This window comes from Capricornis sumatraensis, chromosome 11, assembly GCF_032405125.1.
Source record: "Capricornis sumatraensis isolate serow.1 chromosome 11, serow.2, whole genome shotgun sequence".
Taxonomy (NCBI): Eukaryota; Metazoa; Chordata; class Mammalia; order Artiodactyla; family Bovidae; genus Capricornis; species Capricornis sumatraensis.
The window spans coordinates 33,063,209-33,076,802 of NC_091079.1; the positions used below are offsets into that span (position 1 = coordinate 33,063,209).

The 13,594-nt window shown below is 42.9% G+C and overlaps 1 protein-coding gene across 1 annotated transcript; it reads left to right on the plus strand.

Moving 5' to 3' along the window:
* Positions 1-10,813: 10,813 nt before the first annotated feature.
* LOC138088290 (serine/threonine-protein kinase MARK2-like) lies at positions 10,814-12,742 on the plus strand. The gene is given in 1 exon segment (XM_068983414.1): positions 10,814-12,742. A coding segment is annotated over 1 exon segment (1,929 nt).
* The last annotated feature ends 852 nt before the right edge of the window (positions 12,743-13,594 follow it).

Consider the following 13,594-nt stretch of genomic DNA (forward strand, 5'->3'; position numbering starts at 1 on the left):
AAATTTAAAGGAAAGGACAGGTACTAATATCTCCCAGCACAAACATAGGAGAACTACCATGAAGAAGAGTCATTTTATTCAGGCATTTGTGCTCTGCAAAGATGCCAGGACAAAACTAAATACTTTATTTCACTATGTATTTACGAAGCACTTCACTCATCCCAAGTTTTCATTTGGGATGTATTACACTCCCTACACACAGAATCTCATTCGCTATCTTAAAAAAGTTTTTAAAAAGAAGTTTTATTATGTTACATATTTTTAGACAATAAAGCCAAGTTTTATTTGTTAAGTACCTTGACCAAAGTCACAGTTTAAATAAACTGTTGGCTTACACATATAGGGGAACAAAGCAAGAAAATATTTCAACAATATTACACTGAATTTTAAAAAGTCTGTATCCCAGAAGTTTATGTGGCCAAGTCTCTGACCGTTAAATAAATCCCCAGAGGAGACAGTTTCTTTCAAACATTGCTGGTGGAAATCAAAATTGGTGTGCTCCATCTGGAAGGGAATTTGGAGATACTTAACAAAATTTTATATGCACCAACATTTTGACTCAGCAACTTCACTTCTAGTAACTTACCCAACAGCTACGCCTTCAAAAATGTGAAAATAAATATGAACATTTTTTGTTGTAGCATTGCTTTCATATGCAAAATACTGGAAACAACCTAAATGTCCATAAATTGAAGAGTTATTGACTAAACTATAGTCCATCCATACACTGGATGCTAGGTAGCCATTAAAAAAGAGAGGTGTGTGTGTGTGTGGGGGGGGGGGGGGAGGTGCAATTTCCCCGAATTGGTATGGAATGACTTTAATGATCTGATTTTTAAGTGAAAAAGAGCTATCTAAACTGTTTTTTGTAGAGTATGTTATAGCAAGAATCCTGTTAGATGATTTAGCCAGATGCCCCCCTTCCCCTAATGTTTTCTTAACCACTGCCTTATTCTTTGGCTACAAATTCCCGTTGGCCCATGTTGTACACAGAGTTGAGCCCAATCTCGTGACTCCACTGTAAAATCCCACTACAGTGGTCCCTCCACCTACCATGATGGTCCTGAACAAAGTCTGTCTTACCATCCGTAACACACATCATTGAGTATTTTTTCTTTAACATTAGTACATTTGTTTGTGATGCAAGGGTGTGAGTTAGAAATTCAGAAACTAGTTTACACATATACTTGGATTATAGTAAGTAAATATGAGGTGAAAAATGAGGGCCAAGTTTCTCCCGGTCAAAGAAAGGAGCTATAAATAAGGAAAGGGAGAAAGTGACCATAAATCCAGTGATGTGGGACTGGGATTAGAACTATTAGTATGAACTCATAGTTTTAATATGTGTGTGTGTGCATAGATAGACACAGAAATATATATATGCATCCCTTACATTAATAAGTAAATACATACTGTTTAAAGCTATCTTTCCTGAGAAATCTTAGAAGCAATAACATCTCAGCAGCAAAAACAGGATATCTAGTGGACATCTTTCAGTTTCTAAGTATATTTGATAAAAGGAAATAGAGATCCTTGAAGATGTAGGAAATTAGAGGACAGGAGCATTAAAAATTACATGTATAAAATGAGCCTGGAATATTATGGCACCGAAAATTAAGAAGGAAATATTCAATAAATGATGTGAACATGTTGAGAAAGACACAGGGACTAAAGCTCACACCGACTAAATCTGGGACAGTTTGAGCAACAAAATAAATAAAAGTAGTAACAGATTATAACCTGTAGGCTAAAATAAATATCTATGAATCCATACTAATACAAAAAATAAATGAACAATAAATAAGTGGAGATGAAGGACTTGCTCTTCCTTACAGTAGAATTCAATTAACAATTTTATAAGGAATGATGAAAATTAAAAATGACCAATAGCAAACATCACAGTGAATATTGTTGTGGAAAAGTAATATCACTGAAGGATGCTAAAGTTAATGGGCAAAAGTGAGATGAGAAACAGGATATTTGAATAGTCTCAAAGTATCTCCCCACAAGATATTTATTCATGACAAATGTGAAAACACATTTACAGTGAATAATTCTATCATTCAGCACCTTAACCAAGTGATCAAAATCGATCTCATTAATGACACAAACTGCACTCATGCACCTGCTGAAATGATGCACAGAGAAAGATAAAGGTCATAACATCACTTCAGTAGTGGTCTTGCCAAAAATGCCTTATCCCTTCTAATCAGACAAATGCAGACTGAGGGACACTTGATAAGGTAACTACTAGGTTGTTGTTTAGTTGCTAAGTTGTGTCCAACTCTGCAACCCCATGGACTATAGCCCATCAGGCTCCTCTGTTCATGGGTTTCCCAGGCAAGAATACAGGAGTGGGTTGCCACGTCCCTCTCCAGGGGATCTTCCCCACCCAGGTATCAAACCCACATCTCATGCATTCGCGGGTGAATTTTTTACCACTGAGCCAGCAGGGAAGCCCAATAACTACCTGGTAGTACTCCTCAAAAATGTCAAAGCCATTGAAAAGAAGGAAAGAAAAAAAGGTAAAAGGAAGGACAGAAGAGAGAAGGAAGGAAAGGGAGAAAGGAAAAAAAAAAAGGAATGAAAGACCAAGGATTTCACAGAGAGACTAAAAAAGACAGATAATCAAGTTAAAGAAGGAGTCTAGACTGGATCCTGGACTGGAAAAAAGACTGATCCAGTCCGGTGGAATAACTGGTAAAATTCAAATATGGTCTATAATAACTAGTACATCCATGTTAATTTCCTGACTTTAATCACTGTAATGTGTAAGATACCCACATTAGTAGAAGCTGGTTGAAGGTACATGGGAATTTTGTGCTATTTTTCAAGTTTCCATAAGTGGAGATGGTCTTATTTTTGTTGTTTAGTCACTAAATTGTGTCTGACTCTTTCAGATCCCATGGATTATAGCCTAACAGGGTCATTTGTCCATGGAATTTCCCAGGCAAGAATATTGCAGTGGGTTGCCATTTCCTTCTCCAGGGATCTTCCTGACCCAGGGATCAAATCCACGTCTCCTACATTGGGAGGCAGGTTCTTTACCACTAAACTACCAGGGAAGCCCAAGTTAGTACCATACCGTCTTGATTATTACAGTTTTGTAGTAAGTTCTGAAACTGAGAAGTCTGAGCCCTCTTTGTTCTTTTTTTATAGATTGTTTTGGCTATCGTGGGTCCTTTATAATTCCATGTGATTGTTATGATCAGCTTGTCAATTTCTGCAAGAAGTTAGGGTTTTGATAGGCATTCTGTTGAGTCTGCAGATCAATTTTCTGTCATGTGAATAATATTAAGTTTTGTGATCCATCAATATATGATGTATTTTCATTTATTTAGTAAGTCTTCCTTCATATCCTTAAAACTTTCCTATGGTTTTATACTTTTTACTTATTAAAACTCTTCCCTCTATGATCAACTGCTTTTGAACTTTAAACTCATTTAACATGGGTCTGTTTCTGGACTCTAATTATACTCCATGACTCATGTCTATTTTGAGTTGACTCATGTCTACTCAAAATGCACTGATGCTGCTCTATTTTACTTATAACAGCTTTGCAGGACCCTTTGACATCAGATAAGGGAAGTCTTTCTATACTTCCAATAATTTGCTCTTCTCAAAATCTCTTGTCCTCACTCATTCTCCATATGAATATCAAAATTATCTTAAGTTCTGAAAAAAAGAATTCTACAGCAATCTGAATTGGAAATAACTATTTCAGTGCATTTAATGGAATAGGCTCCATTATAGCACTGAGAGAACCTTTACTTGTTCAACTTTTATGTTATTTATGGTTCAAGAAAGTGTTATATTTTCTTTATGGGTCCTGTGAGGGTTAATTTTATGCATCACTTCTCACCATACCTGATCAGGTGATATTTTAATGAGACTTTAGACTTGGAATCAATGTTGGAATGGCTTAAGACATCTAAGGGATACTGAGATTACTGTATTTTAATAGCCCATGAGGATGGACGTGAATTGGGGGAACTAAAGGCAGAATGCTGTAGACCAAACTGTTTTCCCTCAAAATGTATATTCTGAAGCCCTAGGCACCAGTGTGACTCTATTTGGAGACAGGCTCTATAGGGAGGTTAGTGGTTAAATGAGGCCAAAGAGTGGGGCCTTCATTCAATAGGAAGTGTCCTTATAAGGAGAGGAAGAGACATCAGAACAGCCTCATTTTGTGTGTACACAGAGAAGAGGTTATGTGACGACATAGACAGAGGAGCCTGGTGGGCTACAGTCTTGTCCATGGGGTTGCAGAGGAGTCAGACATCATTCAGTGACTTAACAACAACAATGCTAGAAGGCGGCTGTGTAGAAGCCAGTAAGAGTAGTCTGATCGAAACCAACCCTGACAACACCTTGATTTTGGACTTAAATCTTTAGAACTGTGAAAAAACATAAATTTCTGCTGTTTAAGGCACCCAGTGTGTTTTTCTGTTACAGTGCCCTGCAGACTATTTGGGCTTACTAGGTAGCGTTAGCAGTAAAGAACCCGCCTGCCAAAGCAGGTGACACAAGAGATGCTGATTCAATTCCTGGGCTGGGAAGATCCCCTGGAGGCAGGCATGGCAAGCTACAGGATTCTTGACTGGAGAATCCCAAAGACAGAAGAGCCTGGTGGGCTATATAGTCTATAGGGATACAAAGAGTTGGACATGACTGAAGTGACTTAGCACATATGCACACACACCATTACTAATACAGGGTCTACACATTTCACAAAAAATTTTACTGGATATTTTTTACTATATTATTCAAGGTGGTATCCGGAATACGGGTTCAGAGACCTTACTGCAAGTATCGCTAGTGTTCGTCCGTTCCATTTCTTGAAGTCTGCTCTCATTGCTATTTATTGCCTCACATCATTTCATTCTGTAGCTTCTGTCACTTAGCTGATGCATTCAAAGGGATCTGACCCTGGTTTACCTTCATATTGGAGGAGACTTACAAATGCTATCCTTGAGGTCAGAAACATGCATTTATTTTAGAGACCAATCAGATATTCCCCCAAAATTAAAAATAAAATATTAGAAAAGTTTATTATATACTAGACTCAAATCAAATTGAAAACAAAAACTGGAGCTTCAAATCAAAGTTACAATAGTATTAGCTTTTCTTTTTTAAAAACTTTTATGCTCATCTTTCAGTGTCGTATCTTTTTGTCTGTTGAAAAGCAGAGATGTTACTCCGTCGACAAAGGTCTGTAGAGCCTTCCCAGTGGTCACGTATGGTTGTGAGAGCTAGACTGTAAAGAAGGCAGAGTGCAAAAGCATTGATGCCCTCAAACTGTGGTGCTGGAGAATACTCCTGGGAGTCTTGTGGACAGCCAAGAGATCAAACCAGTCAATCTTAATGGAAATCAACCCTGAATACTCCTTGGAAGGGCTGATACTGAAGCTCCAGTATTTTCGTCACCTGATGCAAACAGCTAACTCATTGGAAAGGTCCCTGAAGCTGGGAAAGATTGACAGCAGAAGCAGAAGAGGGCGTCAGAGGATTTGATAGCTGGATGGCATCACTGGCACAATGGATATGAACGTGGGCAAACTTCAGGAGATGGTGGGGGACAGGGAGGCCTGGCATGCTGCCATCCAAAGGTCACAAAGAGTCGGATACACCAAAGTGACTAAACAACAACAACATGGCTAATGAACAATGTGATAATTTCAGGTGGACAACAAAGGAACTCAGCCATACATACACGTGTATCCATTCTCCCCCAAACTCCTCTCCCATCCAGGCTGCCACATATCACTGAGCAGAGTTCCCTGAGCTGTACAGTGGGGCCTTGCTGGTTATCCATGTTAATTATAGCAGTGTAGCCCTCGCTTTTCTAATAATCCATTCATCTCCTTTTACCAGAGATCTTCTTCTCTTCCTAAGGCTCAGGTTTACTGCTGAGGATCTTTCATTCCAACCTGAAGGACTCCCGGCTCAGGAAGGTCAGGTGGCGGAGAATTCTCGCAGCTCTCATGAACTGGGAATGAAAAAAAGTAACAAAAGACCAAAGATTTCACAGATTGGAGAGACTAAAAAGACAGATAGCCAAGTTAATCAAGAAGTCTAGACTGGATCCTAGACTGGAAAAAGGACTAATCCAGTCTAGCGGAACAATTGACAAAATTCAAATATGGTCTATAACAACTACTGCATCAGTGCTAATTTCCTGATTTTAATCACTGTAATGTATAAGATATTCACATGAGTAGAAGCTGGTTGAAGGCATGTGAGAATTGTGTATGATTTTTCCAGTTTCTATAGCCCTAAATTCTTTCAAAAGAAGAAGTGAAATACATACATACCCCAAATCCCAAAATGGTCTTATTGCTGTTGTTTAGTCATTAAGTCATATCTGACTCTTTGTGAACCCATAGACTGTAGCCCACCACGCTCCTCTGCCCATGCAGTTTCCCAGGCTGGAGAATACTGGGATGGGTTGCCATTTTCTTCTCCAAGAATCTTCCCAACCCAGGGATCAAACCCGTATCTCCTGCATTGGCAGCTGGGTTCTTTACCACGGAGCCACCAGGGAAGCCCACGTTAGTACCATACTGTTCTGGCTTTTACATCTTTGTAGTATATTTTAAAATTGAGAAGTCTCAGTCCTCCAACTTTGTTCTTTTTCTAAATTGTTTTGGCTATCCTGGGTCTCTATATTTCCATAAGAATGTTAGGATCAGCTCATCAATTTCTGCAAAGATGCTGGGATTGTGTTGAATCTGTAGATCAATTTGCTGTCATGTGAATAATACTAAGTTTGTGATCTATCAATATATGATGCCTTTTCATTTATTTAGGTCATCTGTAATGTCTATAAAAAACCTTTCTCTGGTTTAATACTGTTCGTTTTATAAAACTCTTCTTCCCTCTACGATTAACTGCTTTTTAACTTTACTCACTTAACATGGATCTGTTTCTGTATCTAATCATACTCCACGACCTATGTCTATTCTGCACTGATGCTGCACTAGTTTACTTCCAACACCTTTGCAGGACACTTTGAAATCAGATAAGGAAGGTCTTCCTATACTTCTAATAATGCGTTTTTCTCAAAATCTCCTGTCCTCACTCATTCTCCCATAGGAATGTCAAAATTCTCTTAAGTTCTGAGAGAAAGAATTCCACAGCAATCTGAATTGGAGGTACATGATCCAGTTCATTTAAGGGACTGGACTCCTTTATAGCACTGAGAATGCCTTTGCTTGTTCAACTTTTCTGTTATTTGTGTTTCAACAATGTGTTATATTTTTCTTTATGGGTCCTGTGAGGGTTAATTTTACACATCACTTCTCACCCATACCATATCAGGTGACATTTTAAAGAGACTTTGGACTGGGAATCGATGTTGGAATGGCTTAAGACTTCTAGGGATGTCGAGATGAGGTGAGTGTATTTTAATAGCACATGACAAGGACATGAATCTGGGTGGGGGTGGGCAAAAGATGAAATGTATAGACCGAACTGTTTCCCCTCAAAATGTATATACTGAAGCCCTAACCACTAATTTGACTGTATTTGGAGATAGGGTCTATAAGGAAGTTAGTAGTTAAATGAGGCCAAAGGGTGGGGCCTGAATCCAACAGGAAGTGTCCTTATAAGGAGAGGAAGAGACACCAGAATAGTCTGTCTTTGTGTGTACACAGCGAAGAGGTTATGTGAGGACTCAACAGAGGAGCCTGGCGGGCTACAGTCCTGTCCCTGGGGTTGCAGAGGAGTCGGACATGACTTAGCAACTAAACAACAATAACAATAGAAGGTGGCCGTCTACAAGACAGTAAGAGAAGTCTGATGCAAACCAACCCTGACAAAATCTTGATTGTGGACTTCAACCCTCTGCTGCTGCTAAGTTGCTTCAGTCGTGACCGACTCTGTGCGACCCCAGAGACGGCAACCCTCTAGAACTGTGAAAAAATATAAAGTTCTACTGTTTAACGCACAAAGTGTGTCCTTTTCTGTTACAGTTCCCTGCAGACTATTAGGGCTTAGTAGGTGGCACTAGTGGTAAAGAACCTGCCTGCCTACGCAGGAGACACAAGAGATGCTGGTTCAATTCCTGGGCTGGGAAGATACCCTGGAGGGAGGGCATGGCAACCTACTCTAGTACTCTTGCCTGGAGAATCCCATGGACAGAGGAGCCTGGTGGGCTACAGTCCAAAGCGCTGCAAGGAGTTGGACGTGACTGAAGCGACTTGGCACATATGCACACAGATTTACTAATACAAGATCCCACACACCCTTCATTTTTCCCAGATATTTTTTACTGTAATATTATTCAAGGCCGTATCTGGAATTCAGGTTCTGAGACTTTTCTGCACCTATTACTAGTGTTCCTCACTTCCTTTTCTTGAAGCCTGCTCTTAATGTTATTGCCTCACATGAGTTTATTTTGTAGCTTCTGTTATTTAGCTGCTGCATTCAAAGGGACCTGACCCTGGTTTACCTTCATATCAGAGGACAAAGATTCCCAAATGCTATCCTTGAGGCCAGACACATACATTCATTTTAGAGACCAATCAGATTTCTCCCCCAAATGAAACAAACAAAAAGGCATTCGAAATGGTTGCTATATATTAGTCTCAAATTAAAAACAAAAAGTGGGGCTACAAATCAAAGTCACAATAGTACTAGCTTTTCAATTTCTTTTTTCTAAGCTTCTAATTTTATACTCATCCTTCTGTGTCATATCTTTTTGTCTAGACAGTGTGTTCAAAAGCAGAGACGTTACTCTGCCACCAAAGGTCCGTATAGTAAAGGCTCTGCTCTTCCCAAAGGTTGTGAGACCTGGACTGAAAGAAGGAAGAGCACCAAAGAATTGATGTCCTTGAACTATGGTGCTGGAGAAGACTCCTGACAGTCCTGTGGACAGTCAGGAGATCAAACTATTCAGTCCTAAGGAAAATCAACCCTGAATATTCGTTGGAAGGACTGATGCTGAAGCTGAAGCTCCAGTATTTTGGTCACTTGATGCAAACAGCCAACTCATTGGAAAAGTCACTGATGCTAGGAAAGATTGAGGGCAGAAGGAGAAGAGGGCATCAGAGGATGTGATGGTTGGATGGCATCACCGACACAAGAGTTTAAGTAAACTCTGAGAGTCGGTGATCGACAGGTAGGCCTGGTTTGCTGCAGTCCATGGGGTCACAAAGAGTCGGACACGACTGAGCGACTGAACTGACTGACTGAGGGACAGGGAGCCTGGAGTGCTGTAGTCCATGGGGTTGCAGAGTGGGACATGACTAGGTGACTGAACAACAATAACGTAGCTGACTGACAATACTGTACTAATTTCCGATGGCCAGAAAAGGAACTCAGCCATACATAACACTTGTATCCATTCTCTCCCAAACTCCTCTCCCATCCAGGCTGCCACATATCAGTCGGTCGAATTCCCTGCGCTATACAGTAGGGCCCTGCTGGTTATCCATGTTAATTACAGCAGTGTAGCCCTCACTTTTCTAATCGTCCATTTATCTCCTTTTACCAGAGATCTTCATCTCTTCCTAAGGCTCAGGGTTACTGCTGAGGATCTTTCATTCCAACCTGAAGGACTTCTCGCAACTCTCATGAATTGGGAATGCCTCAGTCACTGTTTTATTTTCAAAAGACAGTTTCGCTAAACACAGGATTCTTGCTTAACGGCTTCTTTCCTTCAACATTTCAAAGACACTGACCCATGTCATCTGACTTCTGAGGCTCCCGATGAGAAATCTCCTCTTGATACTCCTGGCAAATATTCTCTCAGCTTCATAAACATTAATAATGTGCTTTACCAGTGTCTCACACAATAGAACATTTTCCTACAGTTTCATCAAGCCAGTTAAATCATCACTTTGCGACCAGAGTTTAAGGAAAAGGAATTGAATATTTCAAGTGTCGACATTATGAGGTCTTTTAAATTATTACTGATTTTCAAACTAGAAATGAAAAAGTTGCTGAAGCCTCCTACAGATTTTCATTTCTAACAAAGTGCATACCAGTCTCTAATATATTTAAAGAAAACTCTCTTTGGGACCTTTTGCCTAAGTGTAAAGGGGCCTTGAAGCTGAAAAGGAAGAAAACCACTGGGTTTATCCCCAGCCACAATTGGTCCATTTCTTGCTCTGACCTCACAGGGCATCACTGTGATGAAACTCACAAAAAACCCTTTATAAGACCCCAGCTGGGTACAGGTTTTTGTCCACAGAGCCCAGGAAGCTGATTTTGGTGACCTGACGGCTGGACCTAGAGTTAGCAGGCTTTTTTCTGTGTTTTTGCCATTTTGTTGATTTTTTCCTTTTACTCGTTTTTATTTTTCTCTTTTTCCTTTGTCTTTTTCTCATTTTTTTAAATTTGTCTGATCATTTTTTTCTTTCAGTTTTAGTTTCTCCTCCTCATTTTTTTCTGTTTTTTACCATTTTTTTTCCCTTAGTTCTTTTGCTCATTTATCTTATTATTTTCTTTTTAGTTAGTGTTGCCAGTATTAGTATAGACAGTATCATTGCTATTGTTAGCATAGTTGGTATAGCTAGTAGTTTCTTAGCATAGATAGTATAGTTAGTGTTAGCACTGTTAGTATCCTTGGTATACTTAGCGTAAGTTGGTATAGTTAAGAGTTTACTGGCATAGTTAGTGTTAGCACTGTTAGTATAGTTGTGAGCATTAGGGTAGATTTTAGCACTGTTAGCATACGCAGTCTTGATGGAACAGTTCGCATTCTTAGTGAGGGCTTAGCGGTAGTGAGTATAGTTAGTGGTACAGTTAGTATAGTTAGGTAATTAGTATAGCTTAGTGGTAGTTAGTATAGTTAGGGATACAGGACCTCATGGCCATCTCCACTAACAAGATTGCTCGTATAAAGCATTATGAGATCCTTGAAACAATTGGTGAAGGCCACTTCACCAAAGTGAAGTTGGCCTGGCGTGCTCTGACCATGGGACTGGTAGCCATCAAGGTCATCCAAAAGACAAATCAGAGCCTCTCCAGTGTCAAGAAGCAGTTTTGAGAGGTTGACAGCCTGAGAACTGTAAACCACCCAAATATTGTTAAGCTATTGGAAGTGATCGACACTGAGGAGACTCTGTTTATCGTAATGGAGTACGTCAGCGGGGGAGACTTGCAAACATACTTGGAGGCCAAAGGCCGCATGACGGAGGGGGAAGCCCGAGGCCCGTTCTGCCAGCTGGTCTCGGCTCTGCAGCACTGCCACCAGCGGGGCGTGGCGCACCGGGATTTGAAGCTGGGCAACCTCCTCCTTGACGCCGACAACAACATAAAAATCTCAGACTTCGGCCTTAGCAACCAGTGGCACCCAGGAAATGAGCTCGATACTTTCTGCGGCAGCCCCGCGTTCATGGCCCCAGAACTCTTCCTGGGGATGCCTTACACAGGCCCAGAGGTGGATGTGTGGAGCCTCGGCGTCGTCCTGTACACCATGGTAACTGGATCCCTCCCCTTCAGGGGACAAGACTTCTGGGAGCTGCGGCAGTGTGTGCTTAGCGGGCAGTACCATGTGCCCAAATATTTATCCACCAACATCGCAGACTTACTGGAAAGAATGCTAACGCTCAAGCCTACCGACAGAGGCACACTAGCTGACGTTGGGCAGCATGCATGGGTGAACATGGGCCAGGAGGAGCCCCACCCACCAGCCTGTGGTGAGCACCCTGGGGTGACAGTGGCGATGATACTGGGCTGGTGCAGGGACCTAATCCAGGGCTTACACACAAGCAGCGTCAGTGACAGGAATGAACCCAAGATGAGGGTCCGCACCATCAAGGTGAGGCCGGCCGTCTCCTCCGACCTCACCAGCCAAGAACATATGCCTCCCGCCAGCCCTGAGGAGTCCATCCTTATTCCCGCCTGGCTTTGGGAGACCACTGAGCAGCAGGAGAACCAGGAGTCAAGAGAGAAGACCAGAGAGCCTGCCACTCCCCCACCCTGCCCGGGGGTGAGGACCATCAGCCCCAGCCCAGCCCCCTCCACCCGCAACACCCATGTTGAGAGCAGCGCCCGAGCCGCCGATCACGCCGGTGACCGCCACGCCACGTGCGGGACCAGGCTCCCCTGCCGCACCTGCAGCAGGCGTGACAGCAGCCACACCTGTGACACCAGCCTCACCAGTGACGCCAGGGGCGCCTGCCACACCATCAGCACCTGCGACAGCTGCGGTACCAGAGGAACCAGCCTCACCCGTGACCCCTGCAGCACCCGGGACACCAGGCACACTTGGGATCACAGCCTCACCCATGACGCCTGCAGCACCCGGGACACCAGCCTCACCTGTGATCCCAGCCTCACCTGTGACGCCCCAAGCACCCGGGACACCAGCCTCACCTGTGCCGCCCCAAGCACCCGGGACCCTACTGGGGCCTGCAACGTACATGCCACCCGTGGCAACCGTGATACCTGTGACACCAGTGCCACCAGCAACAGCTGCCTCACCCCTGGCACCAGGGGCACCCACGACACAGATGGCACTCATGGCACCTGTGACACCCTCAACACCAGTGGCACCCATAACAACAATGGCAAAGTCGCTGAAGGAACCGACTGCCTCCCGGATGTGCCTGATACAGGAAGCTCCACCCTTGTTGGGCAGCCCGAGAGTATGTCCCCAGTCACTCCCTCTGGCCTCACCCAGAAAAAGAAGGGGGTGGCTGGAAGAATATGGAGATGTCTCTCCAGATATCTCTGCTGTGGGCTGCCCAGCAAGAGGGCTAATAAAGTGAAGCCGGAAATAGTGAATGGATGACCTGCCAAGCTCCCTGGGACCTGGTCATGTTCCCACCTGGATGACGGGATTCAAATCCAGCACCTCCACCGCCTTCAGGAAAGCCTCCTATCCAAAACCCTGGCCAGCTCAGAGGATGCTCTGGAGTGGTCTGGGCGACCAGAAGAGGCACCACCCTGGCCTGGCTGCCCCTCCTCCCCTGCTGGCTGAAACTTCAGAGACTGGACTGTACCCTGGGGCATGTCCCCCACCCCCTACACTTCTCTTCATGTTGGTGGTGGTGGGGATAGTTATTCCCACTCCTTGGTTCTTCTCTTGGTTCTGTCTTAATAAACTTCATGCTCCAGAAACATGTATTGCACTGCTTTGCGTTCTCTGGTTAGAGAAGTGTGTAGTCATGTAGTAAGTGAGCAAATTGCAAGCCTGGGTTCATGTTAATGCTGTTTGTCTTGTACAGCTTGGAACGTTATCAAGCCTGGGGCTTGGTTGGCCAGCCCCCCTCCAGGGGCTTAACCATCTCAAGATTCACCTCCCATCTTACCTGTGGTGCTGCCAGTCTTGCACTCACAGGAGGCACTCACTCCCCGTCTCTCACAGTCAGGGCAGTGTCCAGGCAGGTTAGAAGCAAGGTCAGAGGCCTGTTTTTAGCTTTGTCTCTGAAGCCTAAGCAAGACTATCTATGTAACGTCCCTAACGTGGGCTTAGCAATACGTGCTTTATGTTTGGGAATGCATGGAAGAATTAAAGATTTTAATATTAAAAAAGGAAAAAATAAATAAAAAAAATAAAAGTTAAGCAAAAAAAAAAAAAAAAGCTATGCAGGAGATTCTCATGTAGCCAGTGTCTGACAGCCACTACCTTAGAATAATTATT